This window comes from Lepidochelys olivacea, assembly GCF_965140295.1.
Source record: "Lepidochelys olivacea isolate rLepOli2 genome assembly, chromosome: 5".
Lineage (NCBI taxonomy): Eukaryota > Metazoa > Chordata > Testudines > Cheloniidae > Lepidochelys > Lepidochelys olivacea.
Window position 1 is genome coordinate 24178261 of NC_140415.1, and position 24353 is coordinate 24202613.

The 24353-nt window shown below is 43.1% G+C and overlaps 1 protein-coding gene and 1 long non-coding RNA gene across 7 annotated transcripts in view; both read left to right on the forward strand.

The window, feature by feature from the left end:
* The window catches only part of LOC311520683, a 450923-nt gene extending 435703 nt beyond the window's left edge, over positions 1 to 15220 (forward strand). For 3 of the 6 annotated variants that reach the window (XR_014711660.1, XR_014711661.1, XR_014711663.1), the window contains 5 exons: positions 5087 to 5148; positions 9628 to 9696; positions 10965 to 11023; positions 11686 to 11887; positions 13346 to 15220. This is a non-coding gene — a long non-coding RNA (uncharacterized lncRNA). Of the gene's footprint in view, positions 1 to 5086; positions 5149 to 9627; positions 9697 to 10964; positions 11024 to 11682; positions 11888 to 13345 lie in introns of all 6 variants that reach the window. The other 3 variants (XR_014711662.1, XR_014711664.1, XR_014711665.1) reach the window with 3 other exon arrangements.
* Positions 15221 to 17654: 2434 nt separating this feature from the next.
* The window catches only part of TARS1 (threonyl-tRNA synthetase 1), a 29645-nt gene continuing 22946 nt past the window's right edge, over positions 17655 to 24353 (forward strand). Inside the window, exons 1-4 of the mRNA XM_084627915.1 lie at positions 17655 to 17812; positions 20831 to 20908; positions 22373 to 22563; positions 24198 to 24321. Of these exons, the coding sequence (XP_084484041.1) occupies positions 17804 to 17812; positions 20831 to 20908; positions 22373 to 22563; positions 24198 to 24321 (402 nt within the window). The 5' untranslated portion in view covers positions 17655 to 17803. The remainder of the gene's footprint in view (positions 17813 to 20830; positions 20909 to 22372; positions 22564 to 24197; positions 24322 to 24353) is intronic.

Sequence of the window (24353 nt, forward strand, 5' to 3'; positions counted from 1 at the left end):
GAAGGCATCATTATCCCTCAAGGTCAAGCATCGAGATTAGACCCCCATAGGAGGGAACCCAAGGAGGTTAAATCCTTTGAGGAAAAGGACAACCTAAGGCGCAATGGTGAAATTCCTACAATGGGGATGGTGCCTGAGCATGGCTACTAGTCAGTATGAGGCTCATGGACAAAACCTCAAAACTAGGTCCTCCCACAGTGCAGCTAACCAGGCTAACTTAAAAACTAGCGCCCTCCCCCCCCCCACCCATGCATTCATAGCCCACATAAAGAATGCAGGGTCAGCATAATATGATTGTAGCAGAAGTGGGGCTGTTCTGTAGTAATTTATGAACGCTGCATGTTGACCTGGTTATCGGGATGTCTACTGTATGACTAATGGGTTAAATCAATAGGACTGTTGGGAAACAAACAAGAAGGCTAAACAATGGCTTGAGATGTCCACACTGAAGTGACAATGCAAGAGCCTCTGTCCCTCTGCTGAGCTCCCTGGACTAATTTGTCAAGGGGAGATCCAAGCTTGTGAACACCTGAGAACAAAGACCCTGTCTAGATTTAAAAGGTCACACTCCCTCAAGCAAATGGAGAGATTGTTAGGGGACAAAGACTGACAACCAGACCCTAGAGGTGAGGCAGGGATGGATTAAGACCTTTAGAGAACCTAAGCACTGAAAAGATTATGGTCCCCCCTTCCCCCCCAACATGTAATTCAAAATAAAAACAATACTATACCGTAAAATAAAATTTTATTTTTTGAAATGACACAAAACTTACATGTATGCTGAAATTAAAATAGCTTCTTTCTAGATTTTTCTGATTGCAAAGTTCTGGATAAGTTCATCGAAGCTGACTTGACGAAGCATGTCCACTTCCATACACAACAGGGAAAGTGAATCAAGTCTGTCCTGACACGTTGTTCTCTGAGGATATTTTTATTCTTTTCAACTGAGAAAAAGAGCATTCTGCGGAGCAGTTAGTAATCATCAATGTTAGAAAAATATGTAGTATGAGCTCTACATTTAGAAATACACATTGTATTCCATCTTTCAATATTGCGTCATAAAGATCAATGTGACTGAATTTCATTTTTCCTGTTTCATTAAACTTTGCGCACATATAACAGTGGAACTGGTGTACTTCTCCACAGAGATTCATGTTCAAGTCAACTAGCTTTTGGGAACCTTGTGAATATTGTTTGTCAGATAAGTCCATATCATTTAGAAAAGAAAATCTACTTGATACTACTTTGTACACTTCACCCCTCCTCTTCATATGAGCTTCAAATGTATCAATTATAGCATAGCAAGTAGATACGTGAAATTTGTCTCTAGGATTCAATGCTGTTTCTGTTGCACTCCTATCATTTGCTTGTTTTTTCCTGATTTGCTTGTGGGACTGGGCTTCTTTGTCGTTAATATTAGGCAAGATATCTTTTGATATGTCTTCAAATCTTCTGAAATCATTCCTCAAAGTGTGTAAGTGGTCTGCTAATGATTGACAGAGGTCTGCACATGTGTTCAAATCCAGTTATTTTTCTTGGAGAGCTTTACTTGTGTGGTAAAAGTGTTGTAAAATTTCATTCCACATGGTCAACATGAATATAAACTCTAGTTCTTGCATCTTGTTTGCCTCTCGTATAATATCTCCCTTTTGTGATTGGTCTTCAGCTATACTTTCTAATGCATCCACAAACTTTGAATAGGACTCCAGAATTGCACTTGTTGCCACTGCATGTGCCTCCCAGCGAGTATTAGAAAGAGATTTCAATGAACGATCATTGCCCAAATATGTTTTAAGAGCTGCCCATCGGTGTGTTGAGGCAGAGAGAAATGTATAAAGTAACTGGACTGTTGAGAAAAAACTTATTGCCACCGGACAACAATCAACAGCACCGCGGCCAACAAGATTGAGAGAGTGGGCAGCATATAGTATGAATATGACATATTTGTTCTGTTCTAAAAGCTTCTTCTGCATTCCTTGATAACGCCCTGACATGTTGGCAGCGTTGTCGTAAGATTGACCTCTGCTCTTTGAGAAATCTATTTTGCAAACTTGGCACAGAGAAGGCAGGACTTGATTTGCCATTTCTTCACCAGTGTGGCTTTTCAAATTGAGGAATATTATAAATCGTTCAACTGGTTTTCCATCTGTGGGGGACACATTTTAGTACAATACTCAATTGATCAATATGTGAAAGATCAGGTGTAGAGTCGACAGATAAACTGAAGTACCCAGCAATACTTATTTCATCCACAATAGCTGAACGAACTTTGTCACTCATTAGACCAGTGAGTTCATCACATATTGTTTGTTTGCCGTTGGTAAAAGTCTGACGAGATTTCTCAAATGGCCCATTGTGGTGTTGACAGTCATTTGGTCCACAATCTATCCAGTAAGCTACATCATCGGTACTGAAATCAACCCAAATACCAGGATCTTTCCTCCTATTTACAGCATGAGCAGTTTCAGTCTCTGACACATCCATATCTTCTAGAACAATGTCTGTTTTACCACCAGGAGTAGGATGATCAGTTACAGTCTCTGACACATCCACATGTTCTGGAATGGTGTTTGTTTCACCAATAGAAGAAGGGTCAGTCTCTGAAACACCTACAGGTTTTGGAACGAAGTCTGTGCTACTGAGAGAAGATGTTGCTTCTGATGAATTCGCTTTGAAAAATGATGTCAGCTTTGGAAGATTTTGGAAAATGTCACTTATTTTGTTTCTTTTCTTCCGCCAGTTTACGTTTCTGTGCTCCATTCGGTTACGTTTCATCCTACCCCTTATCTCAGTTATCTGAACTTAAAAAAACAAAAACAAATTACACAACGTACACTATTTCTCTCTGTGTGTGTGTATATATAAAAAAGAAAAAAAACGAATCAAGTACATATAAATCAGAAGAATATATCAATAATAAAACAAATTTATTGCAATACATGACAGGATCTGATTTCTTCACATTATTTCAATCTACGCTAGTAGGACGCCTCCCTGGTTTAGGTGGGGATAAGTAAGAAGAGAAGAGAGAAATGGGGGAAGAGTGTGGAGTGTAAGGAAGTCTAACAAATTTCTGATTTTTCCCATGATGACTACTTTGATGCTTTCTTTTTAATATCAAATATCAATTTTTTTTTTAAAAAAATCTTTTTTTTTTTGGTGCCCCATACTTTGCTGGTGCCCTAAGCACGTGCTTATTCTGCCTATTGGGTAATCCAGCCCTGAGGTGAGGGGTCGCTGGAAAAGTGAGGCCTGTGTAGGGTCTCTATCCAAGGATAGTAGGACTCCAGGTAAGCTAGACATATGTGTAGACCACTTGCTGTATTAATATCTGTTCTATTTTTAAAAATCCTTATGCTTTTGTGACATTATATGATTAAAATATGACCATGTAGATCATTGTTCCTACCACTGTTATATGATTGCAACAAATCTTGTTCAAAGTATATCCTGTAAGGTGTCAATGAAAAAGTTTTATGGTTTGCTGAATATGATTATCCTATTTGCATACATCATTTTTGTATCAGGAGTTATGAATATTGTCTGTGTACCTGTATTTCAAATGTTTGCTCCTGGGTAACTCCCACAAGGTACCTACATCTAGTTTAGCCAGCAGAGTGTGAAGTGTTCTTCAACTATTCAACTTGAATAGTCCCTTAACTTGCAATGCACTATAGAAGAGGAGTATCCCTACCTGATGGGCCTTCCTGTGGATGTTCTAAATAGAATATGGGTAATGGCCTCTGCTATGATTCATCGAAGCATGCAAGGGCATGTGACTAGACTGAACTCCATCTTGTGTGCCTGTAACTTTCCACAAACTGAAACTGAGAGCTTTCCCTCCACGTGGCAGAAGCTATAGAAGGCCCTGGAAACATCTCCATTTTGCCTCTTTCCTGCTCTAACCTCTGGACTATGGATTTATACTCATGGGCGCATTCTAACCAAGAGACTGAGGACCTTCCAATTATTTGGAAGCAACCAGAGACTTGACTTAAGCCAGCAGTTTATTCCTTTAACCAATTTTAACTTTCACCACTTTCTTTTTTTTATAAATAAACCTTTAGATATTAGATACTAAAGGTTTGGCACCAGTGTGAATATTGGGTAAGATCTGAGTTGTATATTGATCTGGTATGTGGCTGGTCCTTTGGGATCAGAAGAACTCTTTGCTTGATGAAATTGATTTTAAATAATCACTCATCATTAAATCTGGGTGTTCAATCTAGAACTGGAATACCTAAGGAGGCTTCATTTCTGACCTCTTATTAGCTAATGTGGTGTGAGAGGAGTTTACTTTTGTTGTGGTTTGTTGTGTCTACCTTATGGAAGAATAACCACCAGTTTTTTGGGAGTGTGTCTATTTCTCAGCAGTTTGTTCTGAATTTGGTATTCTCAGACGTGACCCACTGAGTCACGATGACAGCTTTAGTCCTACTTTCAAGATTAAACAATACTTTGGTTTAAGAAGGCTGTCTGGTCACTCTGTTCACCACTGGTCACAGGCTACCAAGCATAATAATCGCAGGTAGCATGTCCAGCCAGATCTGCTGGGTAACCATGGTCGACATACAGAGTACTCGCAAAAAGAAAAGGAGTACTGGTGGCACCTTAGATACTAACAAATTTATTGGAGCATAAGCTTTTGTGAGCTACAGCTCTCTGATAGAGAGTACTGTTAGCCCAGGGTCTGGTCTAAGAGTGGGAGAATCAAGTGATTCCACCTCAGGAGAGGTAAAGGCATGGGGACTGACATCCAAAAGGATGCATTCACAGGGATCAGAGAGGGGGCAGACGTGCAGCTATCCCTGTAATTGTGACGGTGATCACTGTGAAATTTAAAAACAAAAAACAGGCATGTGTGTGCATTCTCCGTTTAGCTTTTTTGAAAGCCTTGCTAAGAAGGCATTAAAATAGTCAGGCCTTGTGGTTCCAAGGACATGTGAGGGTCTTATAGGCAGATTTAGTCCTTGAGACTTGTTAATAGTGAGGGTGCAAATTGCAGCCCCTGGTGGGTCCGAGTTGTGAGGCTGGAAGTGGCAACAATAAAGTAAGTATTTCTCCCTCCTCCCCCTTTTCTAAACAGGAAGAAGATGGAAAAAAGCTTCATACCGAGCTTCATACCGAGTGGAAGCTTCATACCGAGAAGTAAGTGTGTGTTTGTGTGTGTAAATGCAGAAGCCACTTGGCAGGGGAGGTGAGGAGAAATATTAAAGATGATGAACCAATTGCCCATATTATTTCAAACTGTGAAAAAGCTGGGGAAGAAGTGATTTGTGCAGGAGAACAAATAAGTTGTGTTTTTATTTTCCCCACGAAGAGAGTGGGAGTCCATCTATTTGCCCCTCATTACAGGCTGTGAAGCATGGTAATCCTTTTATTGGCCTGGGAAAGTTGGACATAGCTCCCTCTGGAATCCTCCTACCCTATTACATATACAGGAAAAGCTGTGTTATCTGGCACTTCACAAACCAAAAAGCTCTATAAACCGCCATTTTGGGAGGAGGTGCAGGGCACAGGCTCTGGCAGGGGTTGGGGCACAGGAGGGGTTTCGTTGTGCCAGATCCAGGTGGTGCTCACCTCGGGCCGCTCCCCGCAAGCAGCGACATGTCTGGAGAGGTGTGGGCAGGTGGCTTTATGTGCTGCCTCCGCCCACAGGCGCCACCCCTGCAGCTCCCATTGGCTGTGATCAATGTTCCTAGGCATAGGAATGGCTACAGGGGCTCCATGTGTTTCCCCACCCCAAGCGCTGGCTCCGCAGCTCCCATTGGCTGGGGACTGCAGCCAATGGGAGTGTGGGGTAGTGCCTGCAGGTGGGGCGGCACGCAGAGACACCTGGCCGTGCCTCTCCACACATGACACTGCTTGTGGGGAGCCGCCCAAGGTGAGCACTGCCTGGATCTGGCACCCCGAAACTCCTCCTGTAGCACGCAGAGACACCTGGCCGTGCCTCTCCACACATGACACTGCTTGCGGGGAGCCGCCCAAGGTGAGCACTGCCTGGATCTGGCACCCCGAAACTCCTCCTGTACCCAAACTCCCTCCCTCTTAGTTAACTGAAATTTTTGACTTACCCCCCATTCTCTCAACATGCTGGATAACAGCTTTTACTGTAGTAGCTAATACTGAAGTCACTCAAAATCCCATTTTAGGGCTTCCTTGAACTAGATATGGACCAATTCCTTACATATGAACTATAGGATCTTGCAATAACTTTCAACTTCAGAATTATTTTTTTCAGTCTTAGTTCAACTATTTCCATATGAAGAGGACACAAATAAAAAAATACCTTTTTTTTACATAACTGGCAGTGATCATTTAGACAAGATTCACTGAGCAAACTGTTATATATTGCTCTGATGCTGTTGTTTGCTCAGATGCAGCTCTCTCTCTCTCTCTCTCTCTCTTTTTTGCAAAAATGTTATTGGAATGTTTCCATGAAACATCATAATAAAGCCTGTACATGAGATGATCACCAGAACATTTGAGTCATGGCTAAGAAATAATCCAAGAACATGCATTGCAAACAAAATATATTTCACTGGAAATGTCTGGAAAACAACAACAACATGAATACAATAAAATAAAGGTTAAAAGACCCTAATACCTAAAATACAATATCTTTCTTAGTATTTTTAGGGAAAACATCACTTTAAACAGCAAAGTGCGTATGCACCTGAGAGAGAGCGATTGGACTCTGTTCTCAGTGCCTGGAATTCATTTCTAACCCTAGTGAGCATAATAAAGAGAATTTTGGAAAAGTCATGCCCGTGGAAGGTGCCAAAGTGACAGCTCAGGACGCTAAAGTCTGTATTTATCAACATAATGTGTTCAGCTTCCCTATATTACAATGCTACTGTGCCTCAACCCTGATCTGGATGGATTTCCTTGAAAGAAAGCCCTGTGCAAGGGAAGTTGTGTGACCTGTGTTATATAGGTCAGATTAGATGATCACAATGGTCCATTCTGGCTTTGGAATCTGTAACTCCATGCCATGTCAGTCACCTGTCTTTCTATGAAGACTGGCAATAAGGCTGCCAGCTAGTGCCCATTATGATGGGGGTTTTTTGATATGAACACATGTCCACTTTGAACTGGACCGAGGTCACAAACTTGCTATCCGATAGGCCCCAGACACTAGACCATTTGAAACAAATGTTGTGAAGTGGAACTGTGAATATTATCTTATTTTTCTACTGGTGTCCAAAGTTAAATTTTTTGATTTTCCACTGGTTATAACTCTACATCACTATAGCCAGCTAACAAAATGTAGAATTAGAAGAGGGTGGGAAGTAGAAGTTCTTTACAAACAGGATTCAGAGTAACAGCTGTGTTAGTCTGTATTCGCAAAAAGAAAAGGGGGGAGGTATTTTTTCATGCTTTGTGTGTATAAAAAGATCTTCTACACTTTCCACAGTATGCATCCGTTGAAGTGAGCTGTAGCTCACGAAAGCTTATGCTCAAATAAATTGGTTAGTTTCTAAGGTGCCATAAGTCCTCCTTTTCTTTTTACATACAAGAGTTTCTCCTAGTCTTTCCTCAATATGTGAGCACCACTCCCATTAACCCATCTGACACCCCATGTGTGTTCTACCTTTGACCATTCAAATGCAGTAATATTCTATGGTGGTTTAGCATACGTTGTCATGCAGCAAGGCCTCTCTTGAAAACCAAAGGATTAATAGGCCCCACTCAATAACAATGCTTTCAGTACAGGACTGGTAATAAAGAATTAGATGTGGATTTAATGTGAAGCATTATTGTCTTGTGAAACAAGACTTCCCTTTTTGTTTGTGTTATTATTTAAACATTTCCACTGTGGTCCTTTTGGGGGGCTCAGAAAAGAGATCTGTTTACAGCCCATCCCAGAAAAAAAGATTTCAAGAATATCTATTGGGGGGTGGGGAGGGAATGGTTATCAGAAATCAACAAAGTTCCATTACTACAAAATCAGTAATAAAACCACACTTCTTAACTTTAAACACTGAGTTACACAATATGAAGAAGCATAAAGAGCCAAATACTGTGGTCAGAAAAAAACTCTCATTTTGGGGTTAAAATTTTACTGAATGTAATTGGTTGCACCCCATTTATGTGCAGGGAAGCTTTGTTTTTGTAGGATGATTGGTGATGCTGAAAAGTGTACAGTTTGCTCTAAAAGTTAGGCAGTTTTAAGTGAGGTAAGAAATAGCAGGGTGTGCCACAGAGACAGAAGGTGGGGTTGGGGGGATGAGGAGAGAAAATTTAAATTACATTTTTGGAATTGTTTTGTTTTAATACTCTAACAGGATTAATAACATAGTTAAGAACCTTTTTAAAAATATATATACCAACTTTTTAACCTGAGAGTATCATTTTAAGTGATTTGCCTAGGTCACACAGTGAGTCAGTGAAAATATAGGGGAAATCCAGAAGTCCTAAACCTCACTTCGCACAGTCTAAACATAAGATTCAAAGTGCGTAATGGCAACACCTGGAGAGCCACAAATGGGGTATATTTCTGAAACCAATCTCCAAAAGTCAATTTTTTTAAAATGAAAAACAGAAATAAAACCTCCATCTGGAGTTTCTGGGTGTACATTTTAATAGAAAACTGTAATAATTTGTTGCAATACCTTTAGGACTGGATTCTATAGTCACCCTGCCCATCAAGCCGCAATTGATGTAAAAACAAAACTGGACCCTTTACTAATATACAAGATTAGCTATTTATCTAATGCCCCTAAGACACCACTGCATTAATGATTCAGAGGCCTCAAAAAGGTGAATTAAGAACAAAAGATTAGGCTTCATCTCTCAATATTCCTAATGTATACCAGTTTAAACTAGACCCATGAAGTTATTTTCACACAGGTGCTTAAGTGTCAGTTTCCTTTGGGGTTTTTTTTTTTTTTTGTACTTCATGTATTGTTAAAGCTCCTTCAATGTTTATTCTTTCATTTCTGCCTTACTGGCATCATTCAGAGAGGCCTTTCACCGTACCAGACTAGCCCTTTCACCGTACCAGACTAGCCCAACCAAAGATAATTCACTAAAAACTGGACAAAAGAAAAAGTTCACTCCTGACTCGGACTCTGCTTTTTCATATGTAGGCATTTGTCAATTGTCTCAGGGGTGGGGGGCAAAGGGCACATTATAGATGCCACTTTACAGAATGAAAATAAATAATAGAATAAGAGTTATGATATGAAGTAGATGGTTTAGGGGTCTATAGGCTATAGTTCCTGGCTATTTGCAGACTCCAGAGCACAACTCTGCATCAGATTCCATTAGAAGATTCACAATCATAAAGGCAAGAAGCCATAATTAAAAACTCTATATTTTAAAGACGGAATCCTAGATTTTTGACAGTAAATTCAATAGGAGGGTGGATTCAGCAGCCAGTCCAGCAGTGAGGGGCTCATGGAAAAAACCAAGTCCTGCCTGAAGTTACGTACTGTTAACACTAAGTAGGGATGGATGAATTTCATGGAGTTCAGCTTTTGGCAAACTTGTCAAATATGTTCTTGTTTGAAAAACTAGTGAGAGTTTGTGGACCTTTTCTTCCTTGAATCCTTATTTCTCCTACAAGGATGCTTCAGTTTAAACCAAACATGAAAACGTTCAAATATGTTTTTCTACCTACAGGGAAGCTGTGCTACACAGATTAGGCTAAAAGGATCCCCCAAAAGAGGCTGGTACAAGTGTGTGGCCTGGGTATGTGGTATCTATTTTTTTTTATTAAAATGTTTACCTCTTTCCCATTTCTTCACTCCCACTTCCCTTGCACCAGTCTCTCTGTTTCACAGTCTCATTGCAATTTTTCTCCCTATTATTTCACTGGCTTTTTTTTTTCCTTGGCTCCTTTTTTCAGTCTCTTCTAAGCAGAATGTGAACCCAATAACATTCTAATTCCAGTCAGTCTTTCCAACCACAACTTTCAAGTGAGTTTGACATTAGGCAAAACAGGCCAGACACTCAGCTGGTAATAATCATCATAGCTCCATTGAAATCAATAATTACAACTATTTACACCAACTGAGGTGCTGGATCAATTAATTCTCCCATCGGTAGTTAAACTGCGTGAGTGTGAGGTGAGAAACGTAATCATACAAGAGCTCAATAGTGTTTGGTTTTTTATCTCAGAAATAGCAGTTCTCTGAATCCAATGTTATAAACAGGTCGCCCCCTTGAACCAGTTTTATATGCTGAAGAAACTTGCATCTTTGCTGCCATCTTCTGACAAAACAAAAGTACATTTTTTGTTACACTTCTGCCAATGTTAACATTTAATTATCTTTTGTCCATTTTTAACTGACCATTGCACAGTTTTTCTTTTCCTTACTTGTCAACATAATTTTTGGGGATGTTACACAAAAGGTTTTTTTTTAATCTTTTAAATCAGCTGTACTGATCGATTTTAGTCTGAAAGGCCACCATCAAACTAAACATCAACATTTTAAAAACTTCATTTCTTTTCACCATTTATGCGATATCTGGCATTTGGTCAGTGATAAAGTGAAGGGGTTGATTGTTTTTGGTTCACGTGTTCTACTCAGTGAAACAATTTTGGGGTCGTAAACATTGCAAGAGAATGTTTAAATCCAAGCTAACTGCCTCTCCCCTCAACCCATTTTTAATTTAAAAAAATGCAAAAATATCTGTATTCTTCTTAGGTTCCTACATTTATGGCTAAACTATTGGATAATAGTCTTAGTAATTGCCTTTTCTTTTTGTCTGTGTATAGATAAGTATAATTTTACTAATGTTAATCCTCTTGGCTTGTCTTTTAGCATTTCATTAGGTTTGTAACGTCCAGCATGGTCTATTGCCTATCACAGTAACCTTTACTATCTGAATGAAACACCAAAAATCTAGAACCCCAAATCACTGCTGCAAGGGGCCAGAAAGCAGCCAACACAATAAGGATTCTCTGTGCAATGTAGGACCTGCATAACAGCCCTATCCCTATCTTATGGTTCCAGGGCAAGCTGTATCTTTGAGACCTCAGGCCTGGTCTACTACACTACAAAGTTCGGCTGATGTACGTTGTCTTGCATTGACCTTATTTGTGCATATGTCTGCTCTAAAGCTTGTTGTAAATGCCCCATTGATTATATAGTAAAACCACCTCCCTAAAGAGTTAGAGCCACAGTCAACATACTGAGGTCAATACGGTCCAAGTGGGATTCAACCCTAACAGTCTTCCAGCTGTTGTCCCACAATGCCCTATTCGCTGGGATAGTGACTGCTCTGGTTACAATTGTAAACTCCATTGTCCAGGAGTCATAGAGATGGGAAGCCATGCCCCTGAAAACGTCCCATGCATTTTTGAAATGTCTTTTCTTGATTGCCCATCTGGGCAAGTACACCTAGCAGTTCTCCCTTGTGTGCAACTGCCCAACCAACCATGCCAACTCCACACAATTGCAGAGCTCCTGCCTGGAGAACACAGGAGATATATTGGCCTGTGGGGAGAAGAGGCTGTGGAAGCACAGTTATGGACCAGCTGTAGAAAGGTGGGCAGCTAGGAAAAGATTGCACAGGGGATGTACATGAAGGGTTACAACAGGGATTATCAGCTGTGCTGCATGAAAGTGAAAGAACTGCAGCAGGCATTCCACAAGACCAGGGAGGTCAACAATAGATCTAATACTGAGCACAGATCTACTACCTTTACAACAAGCTGCATACCATTCTCAGCAGAGACCACACCAGCACCCCCCAAACTACTGTGGCTACCCTGGAGGCCCACAAGACAGAGACCCCTGCTAAACAGCAAGGAGGAGGAGAAGAGGTGGCAGACATGGGGACTCCAGCCATGCCATGAGCCAAGACCTGTTTGATAGTCCTCAACAGTCTAACCAGCCAAACGTGGATGAGACCGATAAAGGGGAAGGGACCTTTGGTAACTGTGTACAGTACATACAATTTTCCTTAGCAAATTAAAATTTAAAGGTGGTGCCTGGCCCATTCCCAAGTTAACAAGCCGTGGTATTGGCTTTCAATTGTTTTGCTCATACAAGGTGAGATAGAATAGGTATCTACTTCCCTGTTGGGTTAGGCAGGGGGAAGGGGAATAGGGAGCAGTTTGTTTATGTACAAAGTGATGTCCCTTTTATCTTTCTGAGAGATCTCTATGAAACTTTCATGGAGATACTCTGCAAATTCTCTTAAAGATTTATAGGCATCGTTGCCTTATTTCTTCCTCTGCCATAGGACACTTTACCAGGACACTTTACAATATCTTCAGCAGGCACCACTGCAGTTAACAAGCTGGTGGCATGTGGGCACAAGTGGCTTTGGGATGCCAGTAGCAGTTATGCTTTCTGTGCCTCTATTACCCTCAGGAGTAAGATATCATTAGTGATCCTAGTTTACCAGGATTAAAAAAAAAAAATCAAAATTCTAAAAAAACCCCAAAAAAACCCAACCATAAAAATCCATGTTTTTCCATGATTAAAATGGAACGCTGAATTTTAGTTTCCCTAGCCACAATATATATAAGTATCAGTTGAACACGGTGCATTATTGATATATTTACAATTTTTAAGCAAGTTCAAAGCCTACCAGTGACATCAATTATTATAATCAAATTAATAGAGTTGCAATTTGTAATTGTCTGCCTTCAGACATAATCTGCAGCCTTGCTGCATATAGTACAGAACAGAACATTATCGTCAACTTGAAATTTGACCTTGACAAACTCAGTGACATGGTCTTTAAGGGTGATTTTAAGTTTTTGGCATCATTTCATAACTTTAATTATTAACATCTGGAGGCTGAAGTGAACTTTGAGATGCATTGAAACGCGAACCCCTATACGCCGGAAGCAGTTTATTGGAATATGTTTAGCTATGTAAATTTAAAATCAACCACAAGAGGGGAGGTTGCGCGCATTGAAATAAGTGACACTGGTACTTACAGTAAAATGTAGTTAATAGTTAATATAGGATTTTATTTTTCAAAAATTATAAAAACTAAAGATTCTCTATAAAAATGCAAATTCCATGCTTTTCCGTAGCAAACAGATTTCTAGGATCTCTGGATATCAGCTAGAACTAGCCCTGACTGTGGAAAATAGTTTCAATGTTCAGTGCCGTTTCCCTATGCTTGCACCCGTGGACTAGAGACTGCAATTTTATTGTTTCATGCAGCCAAAATTTCTTTCTGCCCCCTCATCCCTAATGGGCAACATGGCTGGGACTGTAGAGAGATGCTGGGTAGAAGTGCTCCAAAGCTGAAGTGTCAACAAACATGTCTTATTAGAAGTTGTTATGGGGATAAGGGAAGGGAGTTTTGAAACTTATCTTTCTCTTTCTATTGTGAGTATAAATCCAATGATATATCTGTGCACTTTTATCAGCAGCTGCTGCCTTTGCAGTCTTGAGGGATGCCTCCTCCACGTCTGTAGAATGCAAGATCCCGTTGAGGCAAAGAAAGAAGATGACAAAGGAGGGCATGTTTTGCAAGATCCTGCAAGCCAGTACTGCCTCAGACCTTGAATGAAGGGCCTGGAGGCATAGGCGCCAACTTTTGCCGGTGCTGGTGGGTGCTCGCCCCTGGTCCCACCCCGCCTCCACCCCTACGCCAATTCGAACCCCTTCCCCAAAGTCCCTGCCCCAGCTCTGCCCCCTCCTGCCCCTACTGGACTCCTTCCTCAAATCCCTGCCCCAGCCCCGCCTGTTCCTGGAGCACACCACATTCTCCCTCCTCCCCCCTCCCTCCCAGCGCTTACCGCTGCGAAACAGCTGTTTGGTGGCGGCAAGCGCTGGGAGCTAGGGGGAAAAGTGGGGACGCAGCGTGCTCAGGGGAGGTGGTGGAGACGGAGGTGAGCGGGGGGAGCAGGCGGGAAGCTGCCGGTGGGTGCAGAGCACCCACCAATTTTTCCCCGTGCGTGCTTCAGCCCCGGAGCACCCACAGAGTCGGCGCCTATCCCTGGAGGACCAGTATGACCAACAGCATGGACAAAGGCTCAGGGGTCCCAGCAGGAAAAGGACACGGAGATGTACCAGGACATAGTGTGACAGATTTATGTCACCAATCTGCCTTGGGCGTCAGGTGATCAGGCTGAGGCCACAGGATCTTTAGGGAGGAGATGACGGAACACACCATGTAACTGAGTTTTAAAGCTTTATTGATAAAAATAAAATAACAGTGGAGAGTGATGGGTGCTCCTCACGTCACTCAGAGGAAGGAAGAAAGTGTTAGTGCCCCAAGCCCTAACCCACGTTCATATTCACACACTCACTACCTGAGGCTGGCCAGGCCTGGGTGTAACATAAGAAGAGGGGGAAGGGTGGTCGAGAGTTCTGTCCTGTGTACACAGGTCATCCGGGTTTGCTGCCAGTCTCCGAATTGCTCCAGCTCTCAGGAGGGTTTTAAGTCCTAGGCTCCTTTGGGGGTGTTCCATTCCACAACCTCTGTGCTTGGTGCTCTTTGTGCCCGTCCAAACCGGCTTTCTGTGGTCTTCTTTGCTTTCCCAAAACACAACGGCTCCATGGACATGAAGCGCTGCCCCCCCCCCCCATCATCTCACCTGTGTTTTCCATCTCTGCAGCCCTGGTTTTCTCATGGCTGGCTGTGGCGGGGTGAGGGATAAACTTCTTGTCTAGCACTGTGACCTTGAACTGGGGCCAGCATCTTATCGTTGGACTGAGCTTGTACCTACAGTGTTGAGTTAACCCATTCTCTGCTCTCTTTCTCCTTCCCCCTTTGGCCTCTTGCAACCTGCAAAAGAATCTTCCACTCCCCACTCACACCTTTGACCCTGCCCAAAATGCTTTGCGATGCTTGCAACAGCGTTAGCAACATGCAGTGCTGATCTGCCTTCCTCAGGGGAACTCCTGAGGTTGTGACAATAATGGGTCCTCTCAGGCCGAAAGCCCAAATGTTGCAGACCTCTGGTTGACCTCTTGGTTTAAAAATCAGACTCCCCACTCTTTACAGTCTTTGGAGAACTCCATGGTAGCAGCTCATTATCCCTCCCAACATACCACGTGACATCACGATGGCATGTAAATATCCCCATCACTCCACACTAGGGGACAACAAGGAAAACTACAGATTCATATACACTGACCTGTGAGAACCATGGCAGGTGTACATATAGCCACAAGGGACTACATTTGTGGACTGATATGGATAGAAATGTTTGCTGCCTTTCCAATTTTTAAGTTCTGTAAATCTGTTAAAAGTTTGTATTGCATTGCCTTTTGCACATTGTTCTTCTACTCTGGTTTGGCACTCAATAAATTTCTATTGTTAGAAAATACAATTATTTTTATTAGCTTGCAACACACTGTGGAATGCTTAGTGGTACTCAAAGCACACAATACTTGTACAGAAATAAAAAGGTCAGGAAAACACCCAGTCATATTTATAAATGTACAGAAAGCACCACATAATTCATAGCTTCACTAAAACACACAGTAATAGTTATAACTTTAAATACCCAAAGCTTCAGGCCCAGAGAACAGTACAGAACACAACTGTGGCTGACTGTTCTGGTGCTCTTTTAAACTTTCCCTCAAACGCATAGCTCCAAGTTGAGCCCTTGTGTTTTGTTGTTCAGTGTCAGCAGACAGATGCTCCACCATCATCCATTTGGTGGCAGCTTTCCCCCCTTTGCCTCACACATATTATGCAGCACAACACAGGCAGCTATAACTATTAGCATATTTTTCTCACTGAAATCCTACCCTTCAATCTACCAAAAGCACATTAAACTGTCATTCTGTACCTGCAGAGCCAGTACGCAAACCAGTGTATGGTTTCATGAATGAGGGAAGTAAGGGGTAGGCTGGGTCCCTCAGAATAACTATTGGCTTTTCAATTTCAAGTGGTAAATGATCAGAAAAGATGTCCCTTGCTTGCAGCTTTCTGAACAGTCCTGTGTTCTTAAAAGTTGTGACTGTCCTATACTTTCCCTGACCAGCCCATATTAATATCAGTGAAGTGTCCCCAGTCATCCACCAGTGTTTGCATAGCCATAGAAAAGTAGTCCTTTCAGTCTTTTATCCATTCTAAAGTCCCTTTGCATGTCCTGGGACACTAGAACCTAGTTAATCTGGTTTATGCATCTCCCCAGGTGGGATAGAAGCAGACTTCCAGAAGTGGATTCAGTGAAGTCTCCATCTGAGCAAGAGCAATTGAATTAGAGACATTGCCTGTTTCCTGGGCTACATGCGGCGAGTACCAGTGGTAATTGACCCTTAGTGTTTCATAGAGCCAGCCACACCACAGTGCTCAAGCAAACAGAGATACACAAAAAATATTTATAAAATATAATGCAGAACTCTTCTATGTGCTTCACAGCCTTCCCTCAGAGTCTCCAGCCCCAAGGCATGTCCAGGGCTAGCAAGACATATTGGTGGAGGGCAGTGGTGGGTGGAGTGCTCTAGCTATGCTGCTAGATGGTTCTTTGTGGACTTCCATAGCTCAGGTGTAAATTAGAACAGCCCCTCGGGCCACTCTAGTTTATGCCACTGGCCCACCCAGTATCCTAGTGGTGTAAACCACCTTTGTCCCTCATCCTCTGGACTCAGAATCAGGGCCTGTGATCATGGTAGTTCAAAATGGAACAGTCCTAGTACAAGAGAGTAGTTGTAGCCATGTCAGTCTCAGGACATTCTAAAGACAAAGTGGTGGAGGTAATATCTTTTATTGGACCAACTTCTGCTGGTGAGAGAAACAAGCTTTCAAGAGCTCTTCTTCAGGTCTTCAGCACAAAGCCAGGTTCCAGGGCGAGGTCACACACAGGCCTAGCCAGCTCAGGCAACTGATGCAACAGAGGCACGTCTGCTCCCTTCCCCGAGAGCCAGGAGGTGGGCCAGGCAGGCCATGGCTAGACACGAAGAGCTGTGTGGCTCAAAAGTGTCTCTCACCAACCGAAGTTGGGCCACTACAATTATTACCTCATCCACCCTGTCACTGGAGTACAGTAGAGTCCATCTCCCTGCCAAAATGGGTCCAAAAGAGGCCATGCCAAAACATCTTTTAGTAATCCGAGTTTGGTTTGGAGATCAGCTCTGGAATCCCACAATAGCATGATGGGGTGGGAACAAGGGAAAGGTAGGCAACACTTTAAGAAGCTCCCTTGGCAAGGATCTCTGGGTAGCTGATAGGTTTCAGAGTAGTAGCTGTGTTAGTCTGTATTCGCAAAAAGAAAAGGAGGACTTGTGGCACCTTAGAGACGAACCAATTTATTTGAGCATAAGCTTTCGTGAGCTACAGCTCACTTCATCGGATGCCTGTAGTGGAAAATACAGTGGGGAGATTTATATACACACAGAACATGAAACAATGGGTGCTACCATACCCACTGTCACCAGAGTGATCTGGCCTAGGCAATCCTCTGCTCCCACTGCCGGCCCGGCTCCCTAGTTTGTCATCTCCTAGCCCAGAGGCTGGGGTCCTCACGCCGACGGCTGCCGCGAGAGGCCGTGGCCGGCAGGGTGGGAAACCCAGGGCCGGGCCGCAGGCAGGCAGGCAGGGCCTCGCCCCGCACACGTCTCCGGGCTGACCACGCCGCTCAGGCAGGACCTCGGGTGAGGGGGAGGCCAGGCGGAGCGATGGCGCCGGGCCCGGCCCTTTGACAGGCCAGAAGCGGAAGGGCGGTGCTGGGCGGGCCCGGCCCGCGCCGGCCCCTCGCGCTGCCTGAGGTCACCCCGCGCAGGCTTCGGCTCCGCCCAGCCCCAACCCGCTTCCCGCTGCCGGGGCGGGACCAGCCGCGCCTCCAGTTGCATCAGCTGCCAGAGCCGGCTGGGCCTGCGCGTGGCCTCGCTCCGACCGGCACCCGGCCCGGCTGCGTGCGGAGGGCGGCATGGCAGAGGTAGGGAGCCTGGTGAGGTCTATGTGGGTCCCCCCCCCCCCCCGCCGCGCTCTGGGCTCGCGGGCCCTCTGACCCCGGGCTGGGTTTGAACCGGGGGGCGAAAAGCCCCTGCTCCCCGGCCCACCTCAGGCAGCTCTCCCCCGCCCTCCGCCCGGCCCTGTGGCGGGTTCCCCTCTCGCTCGCGCAGGGTGTCCCGCCGCGGCCCTGCCCTGCCCTGCCCTGCGGGGTGGGTGGCCGGCCGTGGTCGGGCAGCGCCGGCGGGGCAGGTACCGCGCGCCCGCAGCAGGGCGCGGTTCCTGCCCCGCAGAGCGCGCAGGATTAGGGGCTCCCCTGGTCCTGCCATCGGGCCCCCTGCGCCAACGTGGATCCCTGGTAAAATCAGCGGGGCTCGGTGCGGGCACCGGGGCTGCGCGGGATCCGCCGCCAGGCAATCAAAAAGCCAATTGAAACCCTGCTAAACAACACGTATAGGGATGGCCAGCGCACAGCGAAACCTCCAAGTACTAGCGTGTCTGTTTCTATCCCCTCCAACGTTATTCCCCTTTCCACTGTAAATGGTCATCTCTTAACCACCGATTTAAAAGCGATGTGATTTTGGGACTCTTCACATTGGCCTTTAAGCTCTAGACGGCACTAACGTTTAAAAATGCCTAGAACCACAACCGTGCAAGGTGTTTTACAGGTGGGTAGAAAAAGGAAGTCCCTGCCCTGTGGAGTTTGCTGCATAGTTAGGTTTCAAAGTAGCAGCCGTGTTAGTCTGTATTCAAAAAGAAAAGGAGGACTTGTGGCATCTTAGAGACTAACCAATTAATTTGAGCATAAGCTTTCGTGAGCTACAGCTCACTTCATCAGATGCATAAAGTGGAAAATGCAGTGAGGATGTTATATACACACAGACCATGAAAAAATGGGTGTTTATCACTTCAAAAGGTTTTCTCTCCCCCCACCCCACTCTCCTGCTGGTAATAGTTTATGTAAAGTGATCACTCTCCTTACAATGTGTATGATAATCAAGCTGGGCCATTTCCAGCACAAATCCAGGGTTTAACAAGAATGTCTGAGGAACAGTGGGGTGGGGCGGAGGAAAAAACAAGAGGAAATAGGTTACCTTGCATAATGACTTAGCCACTCCCAGTCTCCATTCAAGCCTAAGTTAATTGTATCCAATTTGCAAATGAATTCCAATTCAGCAGTCTCTCCCTGGAGTCTGGTTTTGAAGTTTTTCTGTTGTAATATCGCAACTTTCATGCCTGTAATCACGTGACCAGAGAGATTGAAGTGTTCTCTGACTGGTTTATGAATAATTCTTGACATCTGATTTGTGTGCATTTATTCTTTTACATAGAGACTGTCCAGTTTGACCAATGTACATGGCAGAGGGGCATTGCTTGCACATGATGGCATATATCCCGTTGGTAGATGTGCAGGTGAACGAGCCTCTGATAGTGTGGCTGATGTTATTAGGCCCTGTGATGGTGTCCTCTGAATAGATATGTGGGCACAGTTGGCAACGGGCTTTATTGCAAGGATAGGTTCCTGGGTTAGTGGTTCTGTTGTGTGGTATGTAGTTGCTGGTGAGTATTTGCTTCAGGTTGGGGGGCTGTCTGTAAGCAAGGACTGGCCTCTCTCCCAAGATTTGTGAGAATGTTGGGTCATCCTTCAGGATAGGTTGTAGATCCTTGATAATGCGTTGGAGTGGTTCTAGTTGGGGGCTGAAGGTGATGGCTAGTGGCGTTCTGTTATTTTCTTTGTTGGGCCTGTCCTGTAGTAGGTGACATTCTGGGTACTCTTCTGGCTCTGTCAGTCTGTTTCTTCACTTCAGCAGGTGGGTATTGTAGTTGTAAGAATGCTTGATAGAGATCTTGTAGGTGTTTGTCTCTGTCTGACGGGTTGGAACAAATGTGGTTGAATCGTAGAGCTTGGCTGTAGACGATGGACCATGTGGTGTGGTTTGGGTGAAAGCTGGAGGCATGTAGGTAGGCATAGCGGTCAGTTGGTTTCTGGTATAGGGTGGTGTTTATGTGACCATCGCTTATTAGCACCGTAGTGCCCAGGAAGTGGATCTCTTGTGTGGAGTGGTCCAGGCTGAGGTTGATGGTGGGATGGAAATTGTTGAAATCCTGGTGGAATTCCTCAAGGGCTTCTTTTCCATGGGTCCAGATGATGAAGATGTCATCAATGTAGCGCAAGTAGAGTAGGGGCATTAGGGGACGAGAGCTGAGGAAGCATTGTTCTAAGTCAGCCATAAAAATGTTGGCATTCTGTGGGGCCATGCAGGTACCCATAGCAGTGCCGCTGATTTGAAGGTATACATTGTCTCCAAATGTGAAATAGTTATGGGTGAGGACAAAGTCACAAAGTTCAGCCACCAGGTTTGCCGTGACATTATCGGGGATAGTGTTCCTGACGGCTTGTAGTCCATCTTTGTGTAGAATGTTGGTGTAGAGGGCTTCTACATCCATAGTGGCCAGGATGGTATTTTCAGGAAGATCACCGATGGACTGTAGTTTCCTTAGGAAGTCAGTGGTGTCTCGATGATAGCTGGGAGTGCTGGTAGCGTAGGGCCTGAGGAGGGAGTCTGCACTGCATTTTCCACTTTATGGATCTGATGAAGTGAGCTGTAGCTCACGAAAGCTTACGCTCAAATAAATTGATTAGTCTCTAAGGTGCCGCAAGTACTCCTTTTCTTATTGCATAGTTAGTAAAGGGTAAAGCAAAGCACAAAAAGTGTGTTTCTTAGAAATGGGGGGTTACTGACTGTTCTTCATAACATGTTGGTAAGTCTTATATGCCCAGTTAGAACTGGAGAAACTGAGGTAGTAAGATGAAGTGGCTTATCTGAGGATATGCAGAGTCCTTGTCAGAGCTGGTATTAGGATTCAAGACTTTCTGAAGCCCTGTATTGTGCTGTGCTTAAACCAATGGACACCTTTTCCCTCACCTATAGAGTTAGATACAGCTATAAACTTGACATTGAGAAAGGAGAGTAAAGTAAGATTAGTTTATTTGTCTTTTTAGATAGCTGCTGGGGAAGAAAAGAAGGAATGGGGAAAGAAGAAAACCAAAGAAGGATCTGGTGATGGGGGTTGCACAGAGGTAAATTTCCAGTTCATTTATATGCTTTTAAACAGTTCAATTTCATTGCTGAATGTTGGACCGAGGACATCAATGTATTACACCAGGGTCTCAAACTTAATTGCACCGCGACCCCTGTCTGACCACAAAAATTATATCACGAGCCCAGGAATGGGGGACCGAAGCCTGAGCCCAGCTGCCCCAGGTGGCAGGGTCAAAGCCTGAACCCCACCAGCCAGGGCTGAAGCCCTTGGGCTTTGGCTTTGGTCCTGGGCAGTAGGGCTCAGGCTTTGGCCCCACCCCTACCAAGTCTGAGCCAGGCCTGACAACCCCATTAAAATGGTGTTGCGACTCACTTTGGGATCCCAACCCACAGTTTGAGAACCACTGCATTACACCTACTATTGTGGGTGCTCTTGTGCGCCAGCTGATTTATAGTAATGACATGCAGCAGTGAAATAGTTATGAAATAGTTTTTGTTTCTTTGATGCTATTACAACAGGTTACATTGGATTTGCAGAGCAGTCTGTAGTAATTCCCTTTTTACTATTAGTCCTCGGGTTTGCACCAGGATGAGGGATTCATTTGTAATGATGATGTAACCTTTGTCTTTCTAGTGACTAAGTTTTCTAACTTTGAGTAAATGAGAATGCATACTAGTATAGACATGAAAAGCATATTTTTTCTTAACCTTGTAGTTTCTGAAATCTTTATTACTTGGCATATTAGAATTTTAAGCAAATTATTATAAACCAGGTACAAGCCAATGTTTATTTAATTTAAATAATCTTAATCTTAATTTAGCTAAAGTTTTTTTGTCTTCAAATTAAAATTAATTATGATTACTTAGTGTTTAAATGGCATTAGCCACACTTCTGGAGGCAGACTATTGAAGGAGTAAATGGGAAGAGTGGAAGAGTAGCAGGTTACAGGTTAAAGTGGGAATGGAAGAAGAAAGTGGAGATGGGTAGGGAAGGTAGAGCATCAGTACAGATTAGCTGGGATGTTAGTAGGATTTGATTTATTAGAATAAGGTCGAGTCAGCGTTTGTATACCTGTAGGAGGCGGAAGTAGGAGATCTTGAGATACATACGATTATAAACATTTTTTGTTTGTAACTGAAACAGTGTGCTGTTAGTTCCCTCCCCCCCATTTATTATTGTGATAATAATGTCAGCAGCTTGCTTTTTCCAGTGTATTTTAAGCTACAGTAGAATTTGTGCTTCTCAAACTCTTGTTGCATTGCATTAGCTGCTTTTTTTAATAAGAAACTAGCCTGACCCCCCCCCCCCTCTTGAAAAAGGATACTGACTAAAACTTTCATAAGGACCCAAGTGACTTGAAAATCAATGAGATTCAGATTCCTAAGTCACTTAGACACTTCAGAAAAATTTACCTTCTTTGCTTAATTTTTAAAGTTATTTGTCATTAGAACTGCAAGTCTTTGCTAATTACTTCTCCTTTCCTCCATACTTTTACATATAGCTGAATCCCTGGCCTGAATATATCAATGAGCGTCTAGAGAGGTATCATAAACTTAAAGCAGAACATGATGCGCTTCTAGCAGAAAGAGCTGCAAAAGACAGCAAACCCATTAAAGTGACATTACCTGATGGCAAGCAAGTTGATGCTGAATCCTGGAAGACCACTCCTTATCAAGTTGCTTGTGGAATTAGGTATGACTGACTTATGTGACCTATGCTATCACTTTCAGACAGAACTACTGCAAATTGCATCTGTGATCTTTTATAGTTCTTAGCGTGATGGATTATTTATTTCTTAGCACAACTTAATTTTCTTCAAGGAATTATTTTTAGCAATCTTGCTTTTACTATACATTCAAACTAAACAGCTTTCTCATTTCAAAACATAATTCTTTGCCTTATGAAGCTGCTGTTTCTAAAATTAAATCATTTTTTACGGGCTAGATCCTGTAAATACATAAACATGTGAGTAACTTTTACTAAGTGACTACTCCTGTTGAGTTGGGAACTAATCAACCATGCAAATAATGTTATTCACATTCTTGAAGTGTTTGTAGGATTGGGTGCTAGTGCATCACATAACTTAATCTGTTCTGCATGGATATGTGGAGGACTGGTGGGTGAGAGTCACCCATAAAAATATCTTAATTAAACCCTTTTCCTACATATGTGTGGCACATCAAAAAGAGCACTACCTTAACTTTGGATGTATATCAAATGGTTAAACTTTTATTATAGTTTTGGGCAACGTATTAGGCATCTTGGAAAACTTCATGGTCATGTTTTATGATGCTCAAAATTAAAATGAGAAGACCTTAAACTTTAAATAGAAACACGAACCCTATTGTGGCTATGTTATTCATTGTACTTAAAAGCTTATCTCTTTGCTTTCTTGGTACATGTGTTTAAGGCTGCAGTTCACGTCCATGCTGTTTGCATGCTTATTCATCTGTCAAAATAGTCTCTGAAAATGTGGCCTCAAACTTTAATTTAGTGCCCTTTATCATAAAAATAAAGATTGTACCTATATGTTCATTCAGTGTTTCCATTAAGGTCAGGGTGAGTTCGGTATCAGTGAATGTTTCTGAACAATATTGGTAGGGTTCTTAGACATCAAATAATCTCCAGTAGAGTTGATTTCTTCTAGGTTGAGATGAAATAAACTAAGAAGGAAAGATTAGGTCTTTCCTGGAGACTTGTTCAGCTCTAAATGAAGTGCTTTAGAAACACTCATGGTGTGATTCTTCTCTTGCAGTCAATCCATCTGAACTGCTGATCTGTTCAAACATTCAATAATTTCAGTTTAAGGTTCAAATGACTGCCAAATTTATCATCTTCAAGAATTGTTGGGATTTTTTTGTTAGTGGAGACAAATGTAAAAGTAATAGTACCTACCTGGAGTTTAAAAAAAAAAAATCTGATCTCCTTCAGGTACTTACTTAAGAGCTGCATCTCCTATTGCAGAAGGATCATATTAGCAGAGTTGGCAAGTACTGCCCTAAGTAAGTCAAATATGTTAGTAAGAGTGCTCTACAGTGGGAAATTTGCTAAATAAACTACATTTAGTTTCTTCCTGCTCTTTGCCAAAATATATATATATAGAGAGAGAGAGAGTGTGTGGGGGATTTTCTTAAGTGCTTAGTGTTGGTCTAACTTTGCTTCCATTGCCGTCAGTGAGTGTTCTACCACCGACTTCAGTGGAAGCAGACTTAAGTCAACCCTAAGCATCCTGAAAATGCCATCCTGACTGTGCAGGGGAAAGGTTATAGGGGTGTGTCTCCATTTGTTGATTCCAATAGCTGACATACAAATTATTTATTGTATAGTCAAGGTTTGGCTGACAACACTGTTATTGCTAAAGTGAACAAAGTGGTTTGGGATCTAGATCGTCCCTTGGAGGAAGACTGTACCCTGGAACTGCTCAAGTTTGACGATGAAGATGCTCAAGCAGTAAGTATCTTCCACTAAACTGTTTCTCCCCT